This window comes from Dendrobium catenatum, unplaced genomic scaffold, assembly GCF_001605985.2.
Source record: "Dendrobium catenatum unplaced genomic scaffold, ASM160598v2 original_scaffold_56042, whole genome shotgun sequence".
NCBI classification, from domain to species: domain Eukaryota; kingdom Viridiplantae; phylum Streptophyta; class Magnoliopsida; order Asparagales; family Orchidaceae; genus Dendrobium; species Dendrobium catenatum.
Genome location: NW_021374494.1, coordinates 1 through 22,705, shown reverse-complemented (window position 1 = coordinate 22,705; position 22,705 = coordinate 1). Strand labels below are relative to the sequence as shown.

The 22,705-nt window shown below is 31.6% G+C and overlaps 1 protein-coding gene across 1 annotated transcript; it reads left to right on the top strand.

Moving 5' to 3' along the window:
- Positions 1-374: 374 nt before the first annotated feature.
- On the top strand, positions 375-20,868 carry LOC110107709 (E3 ubiquitin-protein ligase listerin-like; the record flags this gene model as incomplete). The annotated part of the gene is made up of 9 exons (XM_020838052.2): positions 375-556; positions 674-785; positions 5,246-5,308; positions 7,695-7,772; positions 9,157-9,248; positions 17,377-17,479; positions 18,463-18,615; positions 19,617-20,269; positions 20,391-20,868. Coding segments are annotated over exons 1-9 (1,788 nt in total), but the record flags the coding sequence as incomplete, so codon positions are not given.
- Between the last annotated feature and the right edge of the window lie 1,837 nt (positions 20,869-22,705).

Sequence of the window (22,705 nt, the reverse complement as noted above, 5' to 3'; positions counted from 1 at the left end):
TAGTATTAATTCCATGAATATATATTGTTGTTGTGCAAACATGATCATGAATAAATTTTAATAATGATATATAATCCATACTTTTAAACATATTGAATGTTTTGACATGCCCTTTTTTCTTCTTAGTTTATGAAATTATAAAATTCCCATGTAAAATAAAATTTGTGATTACTTTATAATAATTTTGATTAAACTTTAAAATTCAACAACTTTCATGATAAATAAACTTGATTCTTAAATTGCTTATATATCTTACACGCAATTGATCACACACACTATGGTTGCAGGAGGATATTATGTTTAGTAAGTTGTTAATATGCATAATAATTTTTTAATATATTTTGCTAATTTTTATTGTCATAAATTCTTAACTGGGGAACACCGACTCTTCTTTCTTCTACCCGTTGGCGGCGCCAGGTTTCAGCCACCATCATTCCTCCTCTTCTTCCACAATATCGCCCTCCCTCAAAATATAGACGCTCATTTTTCTAGGTTTTTTGATGGGGAAGGAGAAGGGAGAAGGCGCAAGGAGCAAGAATCGCCCTTCGAGTAGCAGGTCGATTCCTCCTGGACATTACTTTAATTTATTCCAATTATTTTTTGTTGGCTTGATTCCTCTTCTCACTGCAGAGTAGCCTTAAACGTCTGTTATATGATTTCTTTTATTTTTAAGTCTTGCTGCGTCGTTGGTGCCGGTGGGAGCGTCAAGCATTGGATTTGGAGGTTACGTTGGGAGTTCCAAGATCGAGTCTTCTTCCTCAACAGAAGAATCTCCGTCATTCTTGGTATGATTGTAAATACTGGTCTTTTTGTTTGATTAAATGTGGACCTTTCTCATAATCGTTTTTTTTTTTTTTTTGGTTTTTAATCTATTGCAACTGAGGGATCGTTTGAATTCAGCTATGTTTAGCTTGTTCCGTGTGAAGATCTAAAACACGACGACAAGAGTTGTTTCTAATCCGGTTATTGATTGATTAAGCCATTGATCAAACGATTGCATTTGGACTGAGGGTTTATTAACTAGGATTATAATTAAATTTAGTGCAGTGTAGTATATTAAGTCTATTGCTATTAGGCTGCTAATTACATGCGCTGTAATTGGCGAAAATATTATAAATTAGTTAGTTATTGAATAATGATCTTGTTGAATTGCGAGCAGGCTGCTAGTTAGAATGCTAATTAATATTAAATGTTTAATAATTAGGCTATTGTTTATTTTCTTGTTTGCTAATCGAGTTCAAAGTTTAAATCTTCGGAGTTCCAAGATCAAGTCTTCTTACTCAATAGAAGAATCTCCATCATTCTTCGTATGATCCTAAATGTTGGTAATTTTTTTTTGATTAATGTTGCAGTTTTCTCATGATCATTTTTTAAATTTCTTACGATTTATGGGTTGTTTGGATTATGTTATGTTTAGCTTGTTACATGTGCAAATCTAAAACATTAGTTTGACAAAAGTTTGTTCTAATCCGGATAGTGATTGATTAAGCCATTGATCAAATGATTGCATTTGGACTAAGGGTTTATTAACCAGGTTTATTATAACTTCTATTGCAATAAAGTATGTAAGTTTATTTGCTTTAGGCCACTAACTACATGCATGGCAATTGATGAAAATATTATGAATTAGTTGTTAGTTATTGAATAATGTTCCTGTTAAATTGGGATCAAGCAGCTAGTTATAATACTTATTAATAGTAAATGCTTAATAATTTGGCTATTATTTGTTTTTTTTTGTTATTATATGTTTATTAAATAATATTTTAGGACTAGTTATCTATTCAGTAAATAACAAATGGTTTTGATACTTTATACGATCATTGATTTGTAATTATGAGTTATTTGTATCCTTTAGTATAAGATTTCTTCTCATCCTAGTTTTGGTGGAATGGCATTAAGAGGACCATCTTTAGTTTATTGGTGACCAGCCATGGGTAGTCTTTGAAAATGATATTTCATTTTTATTCACACATGATACATTATGAGACAGAAGATAGATATTTCAAAATAGAAAGTTTTTTTCCTAAAAAACTAATTCATTTGAAACAAGGTAAAAAATCTTTATGACCCTTAAGGAAGAATAATACATAATTTGTTTTGTGCAATCCTCAAAATAACTTTGGGAGTTTCAAGATTGAGTTCCAAGGCTCGATCTTGGGAGTTCCAAGTCGAGTCTTCTTCCTCACATAAGAATCTCTATCATTCTTGGTATAATTGTAAATATTGGTCATTTTGCTTGATTAATTATAGAGTTTTTCTCATATTTTTTTTAAATCTCTTGCAATGTTGGGTTTGTTTGGATTTAGCTTTGTTTAGCTTATTCAATGTGCAGATCTAAAACAGAAGAGTGACAAGAGTTTGTTCTAATCCAGCTAGTGATTGATTGAGCTATTAATCAAGTGATTGCATTTAGACTAAGGGTTTATTAACTTGGATTATAATTATATTTATTGCTGTATAAAAAGTTAAATCTATTAGGCCACTAATTATATGCATGGTAATTGGTGAAAATATTATAAATTTGTTGCTATTAAATAATTACCTTGTTGAATTAGGAACAAGCAACTAGTTAAAATATTTATTGATACTAAATATTTAATAATTTGGCTAATTTTTATTTGTTTATTTATTGTTATATGCTTATCAAACAATATTCTTAGGACTAGTTATCTATTTAGTTATACTGAACAAATGATTTTGATACTAAATGCTATTATTAATTTGTAATTATGAGTTATTTCTATCCTTTGGTGTAAGAGTTCTCCTAATCCTAGTGCCGTGGAATGGCATCAACAGGATTATCTTTAGTTTATTTGTGACTAGCCATGTTTTTTTCTTTGAAAAGGAAATTTATTATCATTTACAAGTGACACATTATGAGACACAAGGTAGATATTTCAAAAAGAAGTTTTTTTCTAGGAAATCTATTTCATTTAAAACAAGGTAAAGAATCTTATGCCCCCTAATGTTTTGTGGAATCCAATAGTAAATTAAGCTTATTCTTGGTGACGCTTCTATCAGTAGCATTTTAACACTAAACTTGATTGAAAGTGTGAATTACTACAGTTTGTTGCAACTATAATAGTGGGGTTAATATGAGCATGTCATTAATATCTAGTTGGCAAGGCTTATTATTGTACCTTAATAGGGAACAATTATAGATGGATAAGGCTTTGGATTGAAAGTTTGAAAGACTACCATTGGTTGCAATTATGGCGGTAAAGTTAATATTAGAATGCTATTAATATCAAGTTGGGAAGATTTATTTTTTTACCTTGATAGAGAACACTTGTAAATGGATTAGGTTCCAACAATCAATTTAAAGATAGGATTAATATAATATCTTTATATAATTATTGTGAACATGTAAGCTAGAAATTTATCATGTTATTGTTGAGTTGTATGTTTGCCTGAGCTTCAAATCTTGGAATTAATCATCATGATGATCAATAGACTAGGCACTTCTTGAAAAAAAAAGAAGAAAATAAAAGAATGGAGTGCTGCATCTTTTGTTAATAGGATTTGCTTTTCCACAATGTTTAATTAACTGTTCAATATCAGACAAATAAAATGTTCAAGTTAATTAAAATAAGTTTAGATTGAAATGAAAATGACAAATTTCAAACATTTTAAAGATTGTTACCCATGATGAATGCATACTATATTAAACAAACTTTAAATTGCAAACGTCCTTGAACAATGGGAACGATTAATAAATTTAGTTTTTGAACTTCAAAATGGCCGTGCTCATGGTGTATTGGAAGAAACTTCCTGTAGAATATGTTCACAATTTGATGATTTCTATAGTCACAATGATTTTCAAATATGTCACACTTTCCTTCAAAGTTTTTTTTCTTATGGTTAATGAAATATATCTATTGAACAATGTTTCATCTACCATTGTGAGAATTCCTTTAAAAACGAGTGTCTCAACAAAGTAAATAATTTTAAAATATAAATAGATTTGTTTGGAAATAAAACTTACAAAAGAATGGTGGAAAGTTAGTAGCTCGAAAAATATTGTGAGAAACTTGTTAGATAGAATATTTTAAAAATATATTTACATGAAGCAAAGGGAACATGGAACTTGATGAAATTTGTCAACTAGAAGAAATCATAAGTTCATTTTGTAAGGAGCACATTGAAGTTGTTTTTTCGTCGAGTTTTTCAATGGCTAAATTGAGTTTTTTGAACATAGAAGATACACCCAGAAAATTCCTTGATTATGCTTTTTGTTTGTTGAAGAAGAGATTAGAAATGACTAAATTGTATTTTGTTTGTTGAAGAAGAGATTAGAAATGACAAAAGGTTAACAAGAGAAAATTTTGATTTATTTATTTATTTTTTCCGGATTACATGTCGATTTCTATAGAAGGTTTTGCAAATGTTTTGTTAGAATTTGAATAGGTGAGTTAAATACCTATTGGGTAAGCTCTCACTTATGTACTTTCCATCATGTAGCATTCACATCCATATGTAACACATGATTTACAATGGAATCACGAAAAATGTGACAAAATCATATTAACAATATACCAAATAATGAAATCTCATGTTGATATCAAATTCTCGTGACATCATGCCATGGAATCCTCATGGCAAGGCGTTAAATCCTCGAATTACAAATAAGATTATGTGGATCATCAGACATCCATAAGGAGATGAAATCCCATAAAACCATGAATCAAAATATTTATTCATCATATCATGTTATTTATAAAGAATTAGTGGTTATATGTCCGAAGAACCCTAAGGCTAATTAGTGGATAGTCTTTATGAAAGTAAGAGATAAATATAAAAACCTACTATTCTTAATAAATTATAAGTCCAAACTACCCCTAAGGCTAATTATTGGATAATCTTCATGAAAATAAGGCATAAATATTAAAAATTGCTAATTTCTAATAAATTTAAAATTCAAAATCATAAATAAATTCCTATCTACCTAGATCATCTCCAACCAGATGTCATAATGCGTCAAGATCTATAGACATTGGTACTTTAAAATTTGAATAGTTGCATGCATGATGGTCTATACAGTAGACATGCACAAATATTCATCAAATCTAAATGCTTCTGATTTCACTTTCTTTGCATGATCTTTTTATTTGCTTCATTTATGAAATTCTATCCTTTCATTCACATTTTTTTCTTTGAGTTGAGTTATTTATTTCACTCTTGTTATGCGAAATAAATATACAAGTGCTTGCATATCTCCTCTTTAACATCGATTTGTTGCATGAAGAACGTGGATAATGAAGTGGCACAACACCTGAGGAGGCTTGGCAGAAAGGATCCTACAACAAAGGTAATGCCTATATATTACGATTTACTGTGAAAATTAATTTGCCTCGTTTCTTTTGTTATGTTAAACTTAGAAAGACTACTTGGTACTAACTATTTCATCAATTAATCCTCTAGATTTAATCCTTGTTAATTTCGTACTTTGAATTTTCTGCTGACATATTTTAACTTTTTCATTTTTGAATGTTACTTGAGTTCGATATTTAGGATTATATTGGGAAAAGAAAAACCCGGATAACTACTAAAAATGATCAATTGAGACGAAGATTAAGTTACATGCATCCTAATTACAATACTATTTGGGATACCTCGGAAAATCTACTTTGTATGATTTTGGCTATTTAAAGCCTGCTAATAGAAGTATCTCAACTTTCAAGCTATGCTGGTGCTAAGATTCGCTTATGTTTGAGGCAGATATGAATTAGTGGCATCTAAAAAAAACATGATATCAAGGGTTTCCAATGCGCTTTAAGACAGATTTTAGGTTATTTATGCTATCATCTTATATATTCAAAACTTCAGGTTATGACAAAACCAAAACCAAAGCCCATGAGATTGATAGCATGCATTTTGATATGATTATAAGATGTAATTTACGAGTTTTTTTTGGTCACCTCCACTCAATAGACCAATACTGTTTCATGCCTCTCTATGTTTTTCTATGATTTAAAGACAAGCATTCACATGCAAAAGGCTGTTATTTTACTTATAGTTAAGTTTGATGTTTTATACATTTCTTTGCAAATTTTCAATTCATCTCACATACACATCAAAATAGAAGACAAGTTGTTTTCTTTTTAGGTAGAGGCAGACCTAAAAAGACTTGGTTAGAAAATATTCGGAATGACCTTTTCTTATTAGATTTAAATGAGAATTTAATTTTTAATTGGACACAATGGAGAAAAAGGATTCATGTAACCGACCCCATGTAGTGGGATAAAAACTTGATGTTGATGTTGTTGTTGTCATCATTTTATTGTCACATTATCAACAATATTATCTAAGTAATACTTTTTTCTGAACCACCACCATCAAGCTATATTTTTAGCTTCACTCATCTTCGATTTGATTGTTGGAACCTTATGGTGGAGTAATGCTGTTGTCTTACAACGGTTAAGGTACTTTATCTTTAGGTAGAAGGCATATACATTGTCGAAGTACTTGTTTGATTTACTTCTGAGAAGCAAGTTTTCATTTTAATGAACTATCAGTAGCCACTTGGGTCAGAGAGATTTTGATTTATCTTTCTATAAACTCAACATATCGATAAATGTTTGTCATGCAAAAAAGGATATCATCACCATCAAAGTAAGAAAAGCATTCTGTACCAAAAGGAAAAATATTCTTTAGAAGAGTTGGACCTTCTCACTTCCTAATCTAACCGGCTATGCCACATGATTGCTAATGAGCAACTTAGGCTTCATTTCATTATGCATTTCTGTACTGTGCTTTCCAAAATCTTTGCAGTTGGCATATCATAATTGTGATGTGTGCTGGTAACATGTCATGTAAATTCTTTTTCTAGGCCCACACCTCCTCCATGGCTTCAAGATTATGGACAACATACTTGCAGAGAAGCTTGGCTATCCTTAGGAGAGCAGCGATCACTTTCTTTTGCACAACACATGAACAATACAATATTGAAAAAACAAGGCCTTAATTGTAGAAATGCTCATTGTATGTCATTCCTAAAAAAATTGAATTATTTTTCTATCCTTTGAATAAAGCTTAAATAAACTGGCTCACCTCTATTACACCAGAACTCTGTGCATATGCATTTATTGCTTTGAGAGGAAAACTTGTCTAGTTTCATTTTACTTTTTGTTGGCTTAACTGTCTTCTGTGATCTATCTATTTATTTACTTTTAATTTAACTTGACCTGGCTTTCTTCCTTTAAATTTTATGCCTGTTAAAGTACTAAAAGCTTGTACAATAATCAATATAAGTATGTTAGAAGAAATCACACAATCAGGGCTGCAGATTCTTATATCTAAGGGGCAATAGACATTCACTCTGTGTTCTTCAGACTTGGACATATTCAAGATATGCTTGCTACTTATTATTGTGTATGAAAGTGTTAAATGTAATAATGAATTTAAATTTCAGAAGGGCACATGCAATTTGGAATTTCGTTGTTAGAGATAATGATCACAAGCAGATATGAAACCTTGCAATATTATGCTTGTAAAAGCCTTTTTAAGCTATTTTCCATGTACTTTAATGAACTAGAGATGGCCTTTCTGAGCAATTTTAACGGCTTCACTAAACTAATACTTGTATGATGGATTTTAGATTTAAGATCTCAAGTCAATTATTTTACTATTGACTTCTATCTAGTTTGATTCTTTTCTACATCATGCATGAAATTCTAATATATATTTTGGTTCAGGTTAAAGCTTTAACTGCATTGTGTTTACTATTTAAACAAAAGTCTTCAGAGGAAGTTGTGCAGATTGTGCCACAATGGGTATTGCCATTTTTTGTTTTCTTCTAAATTATTTTGCTTTTGTTGATACTAATGCTTTGTGAAGATTGTTTTTTCAGTACCCCATATTTGGTTTTGTTCCTACATTCTATGGTTGTCTTTCTATTTAAATGATTTTATATTTCAAATCTGTTGAATGAATTGATCTTACTTTCACTATGATTTTAAGGGGATTTACATACATGCCACAAAGTTCTTATATATTTGTTTATCTAACATCTAAATCTTTATATTTACTTACATGATGCTTAAATATCTAAATTATATTAAAACTATCACTAATATTAATTTATTTAAAGTAAAACACTTTTTTTTTGATGTGTTTTGATGTAATTTAGATACTATAGTAGTAATAAGTAAGAGTTAAGGATATAATAGTAGTATATAAGTAAATATAAAAATTTAAGTGTTAAATATATAAATACATACAATTTTGTGGTATATATGTAAATCCCCCATCATTTTTTCAATATTTATTATGCTATAGAGTTGCTAAATTCTAGAATTTTTGATCTTGTACATTCATTTTTAAACTTGAAGAATGCACATTCACAAAATATTTTGAAGGAAACATTTAAAATTAATTCCATTTGAGGTGGTTGTAGCTTTTTATAAAAGTTGTTAAATTATTATGGGGAAAATAATTTTTTTAAACTTGTGGATATAATAAAAATTTTTTTTTTTTTGAAAAAGTTGGATATCAATTTTTGTACAACTATACACTCAAGTAGATCTAGTTATAAAAAGCTATTTCTCACAGTAAAATTCTGAAAAAGCAAGAAAAATTTGTTACCAAACAGGCTTGATGGCGATGAGAAAACTACCTCAAACAACTCCTAAATGGAATATTTTTGCTTCCTAACCTTCTAGCACTTTTCAAGTTTCTGAATTTTTCCAAGGTGGCCCAAACATACCCCTAAAAAGTTCAATTTGTATATATTATTAATGCATGCTTTTCGACAATGATGAATCAAGAAGTTTAGAATTAAACTATCAAGGGGCCCTTAACCATCTTGTTACTTTTCCAATGTTCTCAATTTATTTGTGAATATGCTTGACTGTAGAACACTTTGTTGTACAATTTTAGTACTTTTATCTCTGCTGTCACTGTTATTTTAGGTAATGCTATGATTTGTCTTGAGAACATTCCGTCTAGATACATATTGCCAGTTTGAATTATTTTATGATTTTTGAATTATTTTTTACTACTAATCTTAAACTTTTCTTATATATGTCAATTTCACATGAAAGGTATCCATTTGATCATTATTGAGCATTCAATTTTTTGCATGCCACTTATACTTGTAAAATATAGAACATGTATCACCATGCTGGCTAATTATAATTTCTTTCATAATTATAATAGGCATACGAGTACAAAAGGCTATTGCTTGACTATAATAGGGATGTACGGCGGGCTACACATGATACCATGGCTACTCTTGTTGTTGTTGTCAGGTTGAGTTTATGTAATGCTCTGAAGCAACATTTTATCTTTGTTTTTTTCCTATGCTATATTAAACTAAGAATTCATTTGGGGCAACTGTAGCTATAGATCTATTGTGGGGCAGGCAGCTTTGTTGAAAGCGATCATGTGTGTTATAAATAGTTTTTGAGAAAAAGGACTAAAATAGTCTCTTGACTCTTTATGAAGGGTCAAAATGGTCCCCAACTATATTAAATGATCATTTTGGTTCCTAAACTCCTTAAATAAGAACCAAAATAGTCCCATAGTTGGGAACCATTTTTACCCTTAATAAAGAGTCAAGGGATTATTTTAGTCCTTTTCTCAATATTTTTTATTTTAAAAAAATTCAAATTACTTTCTTATAGCTAGCACCCTCTAGTAGATCTGAATGTAAAAAATATCTTCTCGTAATAGAAATTCTTGTAAAGCATCAATAAAATAATAGTCAAATAAGATGTGATACAATATGAAAAACAAAACAATGAAAAAGCAGTTCCAAATATATCCTAAATATGCAGACTCTCTACTAACAAAACTATTTAAACAAGATGTAAGTCATAGTTTTAAATGAATTCTCTGCTTTATTTTCAACAATTTCATTATTAACTTGCCTCAAAGTGACCATTGTTAAAAAATCATGAGAAATAAGCTTCACCTTGGAGAGAAAAATAACCTAGACTATGTCAACCGAAGAGCTTTATTTGAATCGTTTTTTATCAGGTTAAACTTTTTAAATCATACTAATTAATAATTGTTTTACACTATGTGTTGTATGTACTTTGCCATTGGGCACAACAAACCATGAGAAATTAGTAGATATCTTCTGAACTTTGGGATTATTTTCTTAAATCATGCCTATCTACTAAAGCAATGGCTTAGGGATAATAAGTTTAAAATTTTCATAATTACTGAGCAGCCATGAACTGAGGAAATTAATTAAGTGGAAAATCAAACTTATCCTGATTAACAACCATGGTTTACCTCATTTCAAGTAGCCTAAACAGTTTGGTGTGGAAGTGTATGTCAAAGATATGCTTTCAAAGTTAGTGTAAACTCATTCATTGATAGAGGTTGCCCATACTAGTTGCATTGTATAATTCAGTGGTACATGATATGATCATTTGAAATTTAGAGGTATTTAACATGAATAAAAATGTTTAGAAGTATGGCATGATTATCAATTATCCTTGAGTTTTAACTTAGACATGAGTGATTTTGGTCTATGGATTTGTTTTTGATTGATGGGGTATTTAGCATGAGATTCGACTCATGCTTAGTTTAAGTTAGGATTTACGTCTAATGAAAGGCCCTAGAACCTATGATGCACGGACATGGACACGGCGACACGGATACGACACGACATAGACACGGGACACGGCTTTTTTTGAAAATATAGGACATGGGTACGGCGCGGACACGTCAATACATTTTTTTATATAGTGTATATATATTAATGTAATATCATATTAAAAATGACAAACAATAATAAATGAATGACATGATAACTTGTCTAGCTTATAATATAAAATATTTAGTACAAAATATCTATAATAATCACAAAAATATAAGCAAATAATCACTTACTACAACATCAAGCATTCAAGCTTCAACTACTAGGATTAGCTTTAGAGGTTTGTTTTTGGCCTTCAATATCATCATTATTGAATATCATTACTTTTAACTCTGGTTCAACAAGAGAAAGATTTGTAATTGTGCAAAAAGAGAGGAGATGAAAATACCTTCACTGCCAAAGAGAAATGAAAATGAGAATATTCGATGAATGGGTATTAAATGCAGACGTTGATTTGGTGTTGTGGATATGAAATAAGAAATTTAATTTAAATATCGCAAAATATAAGAAATTATATTTTAAAAAAATTATAAAATATTTAAGATATGCGTGTCGGACACGCGTGTCCAATTTTTTTTAATATTTTTTTAATCGGACACATTTTCGGCGTGTCCGACACGTGTCGGAGGAGTGTCGGACGAGTGTCGTGTCGGACACTGCACGCCTCTTTGAGGAGAAGTGTCGGTGCATCATAGCCTAGAACTTAACATGATTTATTATGCTTGTCGGCCTTGTGCTGAAAGATTATTTATCTTGTGCTTAAATCCATTGGAATACATTGAAGGACAAAATGGACCCAAGAGCAAGCAAACCCAAGGCTTGTCATGCCTAGCAAATTCCTACCATGATCATTGGAAGCTCAACCATCATAGGATAGCTTAAAAACATAAAACACAATTAATATTGTTCAAAATACATTAAAAAAAAATAAACTAAAATATTGAATGCATCAATTCCCTCCTGGTGGAAAAATCTCATCTCCTGATGAGAAAGCTTCCACCACTTTTTTATAAAGCTCTGAATGACGCTTTTCAAGTTCTTTTGCATCCATCCAAGTACAGTCCGTCAAAGGGCGATTTTTCCATTTTGCTAAGAACTTCATGTGTTCACCATGCCGAGTTTTATTTGTAGTTTTGACATCCATAATATCTTCAACCTGCTCATCATAACTCAAAAAAGATGTGGAGAGTGGTAAAGTTTCAAGTTCCACATGATCGTCAGTATTTCCTTCATATAAAGCAAGATCAGAAATATTAAACACAGGAGTAGTGCCAACAGTAGAAGGAAGATCCAAAAGATTAGCATTTGAGCCCAATCTTTTTAGAACACGAAATGACCCAAATTTCTTCCTGCTTAATTTCCCAAAAGTACCAACAGGAAATCGTTGGAGACGAAAGTAAGCCATAACCAAATCTCCTTCTTTGAAATAAACCTCTCTATGATGTTTGTCAGCATTAGTTTTGTACTTCACATTAGCCATTCGAAGTTTTTCAAGAACTTGCTATTGGACAGTTTTAAGATGGTCAAAAGTTTCAGAAGCTTCAACACTAATTTATTTGGCAAAGGCAAACAGTTTCTATCTAAAATGTGAGGTATAGGCTGACCATAAATGATTTGAAATGGAGTTTTACCAGTGGAGCGATTAACAGAATTATTGTAAGAAAATTCAGCTTGGGGCAAAATCAAATCCCATTAGGATGGTTTCTCACCTGCCAGGCATCTCAACAAGTTTCACAAACTTCGATTTACAACTTCAATTTGCCCGTCAGTTTGTGGATGATATGCACTACTAAATTGAAGTGTAGTTCATAATTTTGCCCAAAGCGTTCTCCAAAAATGACTCAAAAATCTAGTATCTCTATCAAAAGTAAAAGTGCGAGGAACACCATGAAGATGAACAATTTCTTTAAAGAACAAATCAGCAATATATGAGGCATCAGAAGTTTTCTTGCAATGAACAAAATGTGCCATTTTGCTAAATCAATCTACCACCACAAAAATAGAATCAAACTTTTTAAAAGTAACAGACAATCCCAAAACAATATCCATAGAGATATCATCCCAAGGTTTATGAGGAATTGGAAGGGGAGTATATAAACCAACATTTTGAGAAGTTCTTTTAAAAGTCTGACATATTTTGTATTGTTTCACCAGCTTAGCAATTTGTTTTCTCATATGAGGCCAGAAATATTTTTCCTCAACTAAAGCCATAGTTTTTCCCTGCCCCAAATGTCCATTCAATCCCTCACTATGAAGTTCATGCACAAGTTCTCTTAAATAATTTTTTGTTATGCAAAGTCTAGATCCCTTAAACAAAAATCCTTGATGAATAACAAATTAAGCAGTAGGATTAGTTCTAGAAGCAAGACAAGAATCCCAAATGTTTTTAAAATCATGGTCATTAGCATAAGTATCTTTCAAAAAATCAAAAGAAGTAATAGTCGGGTAAACAATTGCCAACAAATGAGATCTCTGACTTAAAGCATCAGCAATCTTGTTCAAAACACCAGTTTTATGTTTGACATGAAAAGTATACTCTTGCAAAAAGGAAACCCACTTAGCATGCCTCTTATTCAAATTTTTTTGAGAGCTTCATGATTAGTATTTAAAACAAATTCTCTTTGAATCAAGTAACATCTCCAGAATTTCAAAACTTGAACAATAGCATAAAACTCCAAATCGTAAGTAGAATATTTGGATCGAGCATCATTCAGTTTTTCACTAAAGTAAGCAATAAGTTTTCCTTCTTGACTAAGAACAGCACCAATACCAACATGAGAAGCATCGCAATCAACTTCAATTTTTTTTTCAAAATTTGGCAAACTAAGAATGGGAGCTTGACTCATTTTTTCTTAATGAATTCAAAAGTATGTCCAGCTTGAGGTGTCCACCTAAATATTTTCTTTTTTAGCAAATCAGTCACTTGCTTAAAAAGTTCAGCATGTTCAGTTTGACTCATCATATAATGAGGTAAATTAGGCAAAGTCGTTCCAGGAATTAAATCAATATGATGTTGAATATCTCTCATCAGTGGCAAACCTACAGGCAGTTCTTTAGGTGATAAATCAGAAAACTCATCGATTAAAGACAGAATTTCATTAAGAATTTGAAGAACAGGATTAGTTTATTTTCCCAAAACTAGGTAAGCTAAATCAGAGTGTTTCAAATCATTCGCATTCAAAAGCAATTCAGGAGTACTTATTTTGGCAACTTTGTTGTTTTTAGCAGGTGAATTAGGCACAGGTTTTTGAGGATAGAGAGTGCATTCCTTGTTGTTTTGAATCAAAGAGTAAGTATTCTTTTCCCCGTTGTGAATGGTTTTGTTATCAAATTGCCAAGGTCGACCCAACAGAATGTGACAAACTTCTAGAGGCACAACATCACAAGTAACTTGATCTTTAAAAGAGCGCCCAATTGTTAAACTAACAACACATTGCTTTGTGATAGGAACCTCACCTCCCACTTTATAAGGCTTAGCAAGCGGTTTCGACTTCAATTTTAGTTTATCAACCATCAGTTGAGATACAAAGTTTCCTGAATTTCCACTATCTGTCATAAGAGTGCAAATTTTCCCTTCAACTATACAAGTTGTTTTGAAAATGTTTCTTCTAAGCCACTTGTCTCCGTTGTCAATTTTTGTTGTTAAGACTTATCGGATTACCAAAAATGTTTCACCTTCATCCACCTCAACATCATGTTTTTTTAACTCTATGTCATTTTCAGTTTTAGAATTATTTTCTTCCTCTTCATCTACTTTTTCATCATTTTCAATGAAATTAGTTCTTGGTGGGTTGTTTTTTCTACAAGTTGCAGAAAGATAACCATAGAACCCACATTTGTGGCAAGATCTAATTACTCTAGGTTGTTCAGATGGCTTAGACCCCATAATTCCTTTTCCCTTATCAGCATTTTGATTTTCAAAAGGTTTAGCTTTAATACCTGATGTTCCAACAGAAATTTGAGTTTGACTCTTAATCCCGCCATTTGGTCGCTGCTTATAAGTTTCTATTATCTTGTTATGACCTTTCTCTTTGATGTTGCTTTTCAAGTTTCAAAGCCATTCAATATGCTTCGTCAATGTTTATTACGTGATGCAAGTTCAAGTGATCATGAATTGTCCAATTAAGGCCGTTAATGTATCTTGAAACAGTTTTCTCTTCAGATTCATCTAAATCATTTCTTGATTGAAGTTTGTAAAACAATTCAGTGTATTCTTCCACAGTTTGAGTTCCTTGTCGCAAGTTATTGAACTCTTGAAATAAAGTTTGTGCGTGATCAGATGGTAAAAATTTTCCTCTCATTTTTACTTTCATACGTTCCCAGTTTTGTATCTTTTCTTTCCCACGCTTAAGTCTGTTGTTTTGTAAAATTTTTCACTATGTAAGAGCATGGCCATTTAATTTTAAGCTTACAAATTTCACTTTCCTAGTTTCAGGAATTTCTTTCCAATTAAAAAATTGATCTATTTTCTCAAGTCATTCGAGAAATAGATCAGGTTGCAACTTACCCTCAAAGTTGTGAACATCAATTTTAATCCCAAAATCCCAATTTCGTTGTCGCCTATTTTGATTCCTAGGGACTTCTTCTTCACTTTCAGATGTTTGAACATATTGTTGATTAACATTAAGATTAGCAAGTGTATTAGCCATTTCATTCATCTGATTTTGCAAATCCGCTAATTGTTGCATTACATTTTGCCATTCTCCCGGATTATTAGCCATTTTAGAACTCAAAAGAAACAAGGGACTCACAAACTAAGGATTTCCTAACTCGCTCTGATACCAATTTGATGCTTGCAAAACTAGAATAAAGAGACAAATTGAAGAACACCAGGACAAGGCTTAGACCAAACTCGATTCAAATGTTGCTTGCAAACAACCAAACAAACTTCGAAGAAATAAAAAGCCAAATCGAACGAAACAAAATAAAAATCATAAAACACTATTCTCAGTAAAACCGTCTAGCGATCTCCTCACATGCAACGAGAGTAGGAATATATAATAAAATTATGTTTAGGCTTGCAAACCGAGGGTTCACCACTGCAAAAGAGTCCAACGTCCTACCAAACTCCTCCGACAAATGTCTCCAAATTTCAGCCAATATACACTTCCAAAGCTCAAGAAGAAGGATACAGGTGGAGTGGAACTTGCATAGAGAAGAAAAGGTTAGAAGCCAAGACGAAATAGAGTGGAGGAAAGGGGTTGGAACAAGCTCTCAAGCTTTTCCAAGAGAAGAAACCCTCAGGTTTTTGTAGAGACTTTGCTCACAATTTTTAACAACCTTTTTCATGCCAAAACAATTCATTTTTATAGGCAAAAGAAGGTAGACAAATAGCCATAACACCTCCAACCAAATCCAATAAGAATTGGAGAAATGAAAGGCTAAAAGTCACCAAATAGAAGGCTAAACAGCAGCAGGAGATCTGCATAGAAAATAGGGAAAATTCTATGGAATTCCCCCCAAACAACCACGAGAATCTAGCCAGCAAGGGACCCAAAAAATCAGCACAGGAGACAAAGCAACAGGCCACGGGAAACCAGCCAGCAAGGGACCCGAAAAGCCAGCACAGGAGAAAAAGATGCAGAGCATAGGAAACCAACCAGCAAGGGAAAACTGAGAAGGCAAAGGGCGGGGAAGAGGCACAAGTCCACTCCAATAAACTCCTCAATAATGAGCTTGAATAAAAGCATACCTTTTTGATTTAATGAGCTAGGAAGTGCATTTAATCTCCAATCATTGAGCTAAACTTCAGGGACAGCAGTTTTTCCTCTGTTTTTGTGCTAATCTTGATTAGGTTTGCTTGCGAACTCAAGTATTACCTTAGGTTTACTTGCGAACTCAAGTATTTCCTATCAAATTCATTCATCATTAGAAAATATATCATTAACAATCAAAAGATTTATTTCATCTTCACCAGTTAATCGCCTCTATAATTTGAAGTGTTTATCTTTCAAATTTTTATTAAACATAACACAGTCATTCAGCCTTTTTTATTCGTCCTATTGCTAATTGTCTCCTTCTCTTTGTATAATAGAATAAAGTATATATATTATTAATAATAATATATAATAAAAAATTATAAAACTTAACTATAATGAGGCGCTACCTCAAAATGCTTTGAGGCATTAGGCCTTGAGGCGTGTACCTCATTTAAAAAGTCGTAAGCTTCACTAACATTAGTGAGGCTTAAGCCTCAAGGCGCTCATTGTGCGCCTTAGTTTGAGGCACGCCTCAAGGCGTAAGTCTCGAACGATTTTTTAAACCATGGATTTTTAAAACCTTTTATGGATAACCCTTGCTTGCTTACTAATTATGTTATCTTATTTTCCTTCAGGATGAGAAATTCTAACTAGATACTTAAGCTTTTGTTTAATGCGTGTGCTTTGTGATAGATTTGTTGTTTTACTGATTCTGAGTAGGATATAATATCATTTGGATCACGAGAATGAGTCTGTTTTTGTTCTTCATTGTCTTGCTAATCCCACCAAAATGTTTATACAAACCTTTTATGGATTGCTCTTCCTTGCTTGGTGATAATCATCTCTTATTTTCCTACAGTATAATAAATTCTAGCAAAAAACTAATTTTTGGTTGGTTTCTTTTCCTAAATAAGAACTTTTTTCTCAAAATTATTTTTGACAAAAAATGTTGATAGCATGGTATAATTATTTACGCAATGGAATGTTATATTCTTGGTCTCTACTGAGGATTCATTTAAGCCTTTACACTTTGGAATATTGATTGTAACATTAAAATATTTTTTCCAGGAGGGGCTTGGCTCCACATTTGAAGTCTTTGATGGGACCTTGGTGGTGCGCTCAATTTGATCCAATTCCTGAGGTTTCTCAAGCAGCCAGGTGTTCCTTAGAGGTCTCTGCTATACAGTTTGAATTTACTTTTCAATTGCAATTTCCTCCTTTCTTAACCCCACCATTCTCCTCTTGTGGGCACGTAATATTCTGCTGCAAAACCTTGTTTGCATTGTTACCCAGACGTGAAGCTCATAGCCCTGAGAGTTACTGCGTTGAATCATCTTTGATTTATTAAAATGCGGAGTAACCTCACATTTTTCTTTTGGTTTTCATGGATAACAATATCTTAAATTTTTTTGTTGCGTTACTTATCTTGTTTCTAGCATGCATAGCTAATTAAAAAATTAAGAATAATGCAACTTTCACGAATAATTTAGCATATAGCATCCCATATAACGAAATAATGTTCCTATTGTCCAACGTTTTAAATTTATACTAACTAAAATCAGAAATTGCAAGTCTGTAGATGCAATTATAAAACTATGAGTAATTAGTTTCTATGACGACTCCATTATCCACTTCATGGTCCTGAACTTTCTAATAAATAATTTGAATTCAATCGTTAGATCCATTTACAACTTAAGGTGGCCCCAAAAGTTGGGGGAAAGCTGTTGAAATTGATGTGGTCTTGTGGTGATCATTTTACAATTCGTGAATACAAAGTGTAACTCCTAGCAATAAATAGTATGTTTGCTAAATTAAGGCTCTCATTGGGATCTCCAGCAGTTGGGAAATGTATTTGGTTTCATAGCACAGCGTTCTTCCATATAAGGAGGGCTTTTAAAAATGCATCCAGTTTCTGTCATAGTAAATAAATGTATAAATAGACAATTTGGAACCATACACAAAAATGCTGAATGTCATGGGCTTTATGCCTTTCGACCAAGCCATGGAAAACTGATCCTGCTGTTGCAGCCTGTAGGCTTTGGAAAAGCCTTTGGAGTACTGTTTCTAACGTGAGTTTTTAGATATTAAATAAATTATCCTTGTAATATGTATGCACAAATACATGTTTTCATTATGTGCCTTATTTTATTGAAGGTTGCATTCCCTGCACCAGAAAAAAGGTTTGATGCCCTTGTTTTATGTGTGGATTCGATCTTTGTGTATCTAGACGAGAATCTGAAGCTCACACCACATGCTATGTCTGATAAGGCTACACCTATGGATGAGTTGGAAGATATGCACCATAGGGTATGTGCATCTTTTATTTTTATTATTTATTTTATTTTGCCCATTTGCATAACTTCATGATTAAATTTATACTTGCCTCTCTTGTTTGCAATATTTACAATATTGAAACAATTGATTTGCTTATTTAATCTGGGTATATTGCATAAATGTTTTGTGTGAAGCGTTTGCATAGTTTTTGCTAATTAGGATCCACACTTTCCAATACTTTCACCCTCTTTCCTTCCACTTCCGCTTTCCTCTCATTTATATGTGGGATCCTTAGTACCTACTTATTAATTTGTGGATTATTGTAATTATTTTATTATTATTATTATCTGATTTTGAAGGTTTAATATTAGAAGCTCTCCTATGATTGTATAATCTTATTCAAATATTGGAATGCGATAATCAATTCTCCCCAATTCTTGCATGAATTTAGAGCCCTAAGTTTTATTTACTTGTATTTTCATTGATGCATCCTTTATCGTTGCATGACCACAATCCTGTAACCTTAATTTTTGCATTCTTTTTCTTTTTCTTTTCTCTTGTTTTTCTATAACACCAGCCTTCATCGTTGCATTGTGACTATTAGTTTCAATTGTTGTAGCATTCATTGTTGCATTTCTACAAATTGTTCACATTTAATATATCATTCATCACTGTATTGGTGCATTTCTTTCCTTTTTTCTTTATGGAAAACAATAAAAATGCTCACTTACCTTTGGCCTCATATTCTCTTGGAATTTGAGATATGAAATCTAAATCCAATGGGAGAATTGCAATATATCCATGAAAACTATTGGTTGAATTTAAAGTACTTAGAGTGATCATAATTTGTTCACAATTTCTTAAAGGGAAGAAGTGACTTTAAAATTTTAAAAAATAAATCACCGTGGTTGTCTGTGTGTATTAGGATGGTTTTAGTTTTTGCATCTATTATTGTTTATCTATGATCCGTCTCTTTCTTTCCCAGCAAATTCCTATTCCGTCTTACATTCTGGTTTTCAATATTTTATCTTCAGGTGATATCGTGTTCACTGATGGCCATTGCAACTCTGATTGATATACTACTGAGCAAAGGAGTAGAAACTAGCTCTGAAATTGTTAGCATTGAACAAAAGCTCGCTTCCAAAGCTAGGATAACAGTTACATCTGCTGCTGAAAAGTTATTTTCGGTGCATAATTTTTTTCTAGATTTTCTTAAGCATAAAAGCCCTGCTATTCGTTCGGCGACATATTCAGTTCTAACAATCTATGTTAAAAATATCCCTCATGCTTATAATGAAGGAAACATGAAATCCCTAGCAGCAGCTATACTTGGTTCTTTCCAAGAGAAAGATATGTCGTGCCATTCTTCAATGTGGGATATGATTCTGCTTTTCTCCAGAAGATTTCCAGATGCTTGGTATTCCAACAATATTCTTAAAACCATCTTAAATGGACTGTGGCAATTTCTAAGAAATGGATGCTATGGATCACAGAAAGTTTCATATCCAGCATTGTTGATTTTATTAGAATCTTTGCCTCCTAAGGCTGTTAATGGGGAGCAATTTCTTCTGTTATTTTTCCAAAGCCTCTGGGCTGGAAGAAATTTATTGCGCTCAGCCACAGATAATGCTATTTTCTTTAAGGCATTTCAAGAATGTTTTTTGTGGGCATTAGACAATGCAACAAGGTGTGAGTTTGTGAAACATGAAAGATTGACTTGTTAGAAGTTAACAATATTTTTTTGCCGACCAATCTTTTCTTATGAGTGGTTTATTTTTGCCTCTTTTGATATGCATGTTTTCCTGCAGGTTTTCCAAAAGTGATTCTGGCCGAAGTTCTCTATCTATACAACTTGTTAATGGTATTCTTATAATGCTTTTATGGTATGATTATCTTCCAATGAACTCCAAAAATCATGGTGAAACTTCATTGGAAATAATTACTAGGGTTGAAGGTAATCCATTATCAAATGACAAGTCAGCTGGAGCAAAAAAATATTCTTCAAGCTATATTCAAGAATTAGGCAAATGTATTGTTGATATATTGACACATGTTTCATTGAAAGATATGAGTTTGCTCCATGATTTCTATGCAACATTTGTGAAATATTGTTTGGCTCTTTTACAACATAAAATCTTCTCAAAAATAATTCAAGAGTATTTCAGAAGGATTATTAATTTCTTTTTGCTTCTGGATCAACTGCCTTTGCGGAAGGATCAAACATGGCCTTGGGAATTTCTTGCTGGACCACTGATTGCGAGCTCTTTCACAACTATCAAAACTCTTGTAAGTTTTGCCTATTGAGAAAGCATTATTCTTTTCTTTTTACCAACAGGAAAGTAAACTATTTCCCTCAAAAGTTCTGGTTATTGGTTATTAGAATACCAAGTTATACGTTGTCGTCAAAATCATCATCATTAGCCTTATCCTATCCTCCTATGTGCCTTATCCTATTCCTCCTATGTTAATTTTTATCTACCTTTCTATTGGCTGCTATTTTCCTTTATATTAAAAAATATCACTCCAATCATTCTTCTAATATAAATATTCATTAATTTATCATTCTTAATTTTGTTATTCATTCTTTTTAATATTTTCATTTCCACTACTATCAACTTAGTTGTCAATTATTTTCTTACTGCCCTACATTGAAATCTATACAACTTGATTGGCCTAATTGTAGTTTTATTAAATTTACCTTCAATTCTCACATATTCTATTGTTGAACAATAAGCTTCAGTCATTCTTTCATTTTAAGCTTGCAGCTTTGACTCTAAAGTTGTATCCTCATCCATATCTCCATTTTTCTAAATAATTTATCCAAGATGCTAAATTCTCTTACAATAGTGTTCAATTTATCTTGTAATAATATTGATCAATAATTTTGAATATCATACACTATTAAATTACATATTACATACTTTATTTTTGCTATACTAATTCAATGCTTTTTTATCTTTTAAATATGTTCTTTATTGTTCAAAATTTTCACTCATTTTAGCAAATACCAAACTGATTAGAATTGTGATTTGTGAAAGACATAAATTAAGAAACCACATTTTTCATATCCTTTGTAAGCATCTGTCAAATTTAAAAACTATATGGTCTTATTGCTGATTCTTGATATAATCCTATTGTAATTATTTAATCTTTTGTCTATCCACTACTATTAATGCTATGAAATGTGCTGTCATGCATATGCTTAACAACTTAAATATTCCTTTAACATATCTTTCTTTCTTAACATGCACCAAATCAATTTCTATAGCACACAATTATATACCTCAAATTCAACAAAATTCGTGTGTGATGATCATTCCGTTGCACCCTTTACTTTTTTTTAATTAATTTTTTTAACACTAAAATCGTTTCCGTGACAAACTTCTTGTGATGGGAACAAATTGTTTACTCAAACTGATGTAATTCTTCAAATTTTATATTTCATTGCTTGCCAGCGCTTCATTGTATGACTCATAAGTTTTTTTTCTCTATTGTTAAATAATTTTGAACATTTTTTTTTATTCTTAAGGTTGGTTTCAAAATGCTTCTTCCCCATTCATTTGATATGTCATTTGTCTTCAAAAGTCTATTAAAAATATTTGTTGATCAAGCACAACAATACTCTCATAACTCTATAATTCTCTGTAGATTATTCATTTAGACTTGAAGATTTACCTTAGGCATCTACATTAGAGCTAACCCAACAAATCTCATTATTTTTTTTATTATACATTTCTAAGAATTTTTTTAATAAATCTCATTTAATGATTTCTCATAGTAACATTTTCTTATCCTTTAGATCTCATATTTCTTGCCGTACCCATTCTATATATCCCTTTTCCCCTTATTAGTGCCTAATCTAAATGATTAGAAGCTATAGCTTTTGGTTTGCTCACTACAATTTTTTGCAAGAATTGTAGTTTTTAATCATCATTATAACCCTTAATATTATTAATTTTTTTTTTCTATTCTATAAAAACATTTTTTTTCTTATTCAGTTTTTCTACATTCTTGCTCGAGCTTCAATTTTTTATTATTGTACAAGATATTTCTAGTCTCTCGTAAAACTTGTTTGAAAGTCTTTTTTGTCACGATCCGGCCCGGTTAGCTCGTAGATACGAGG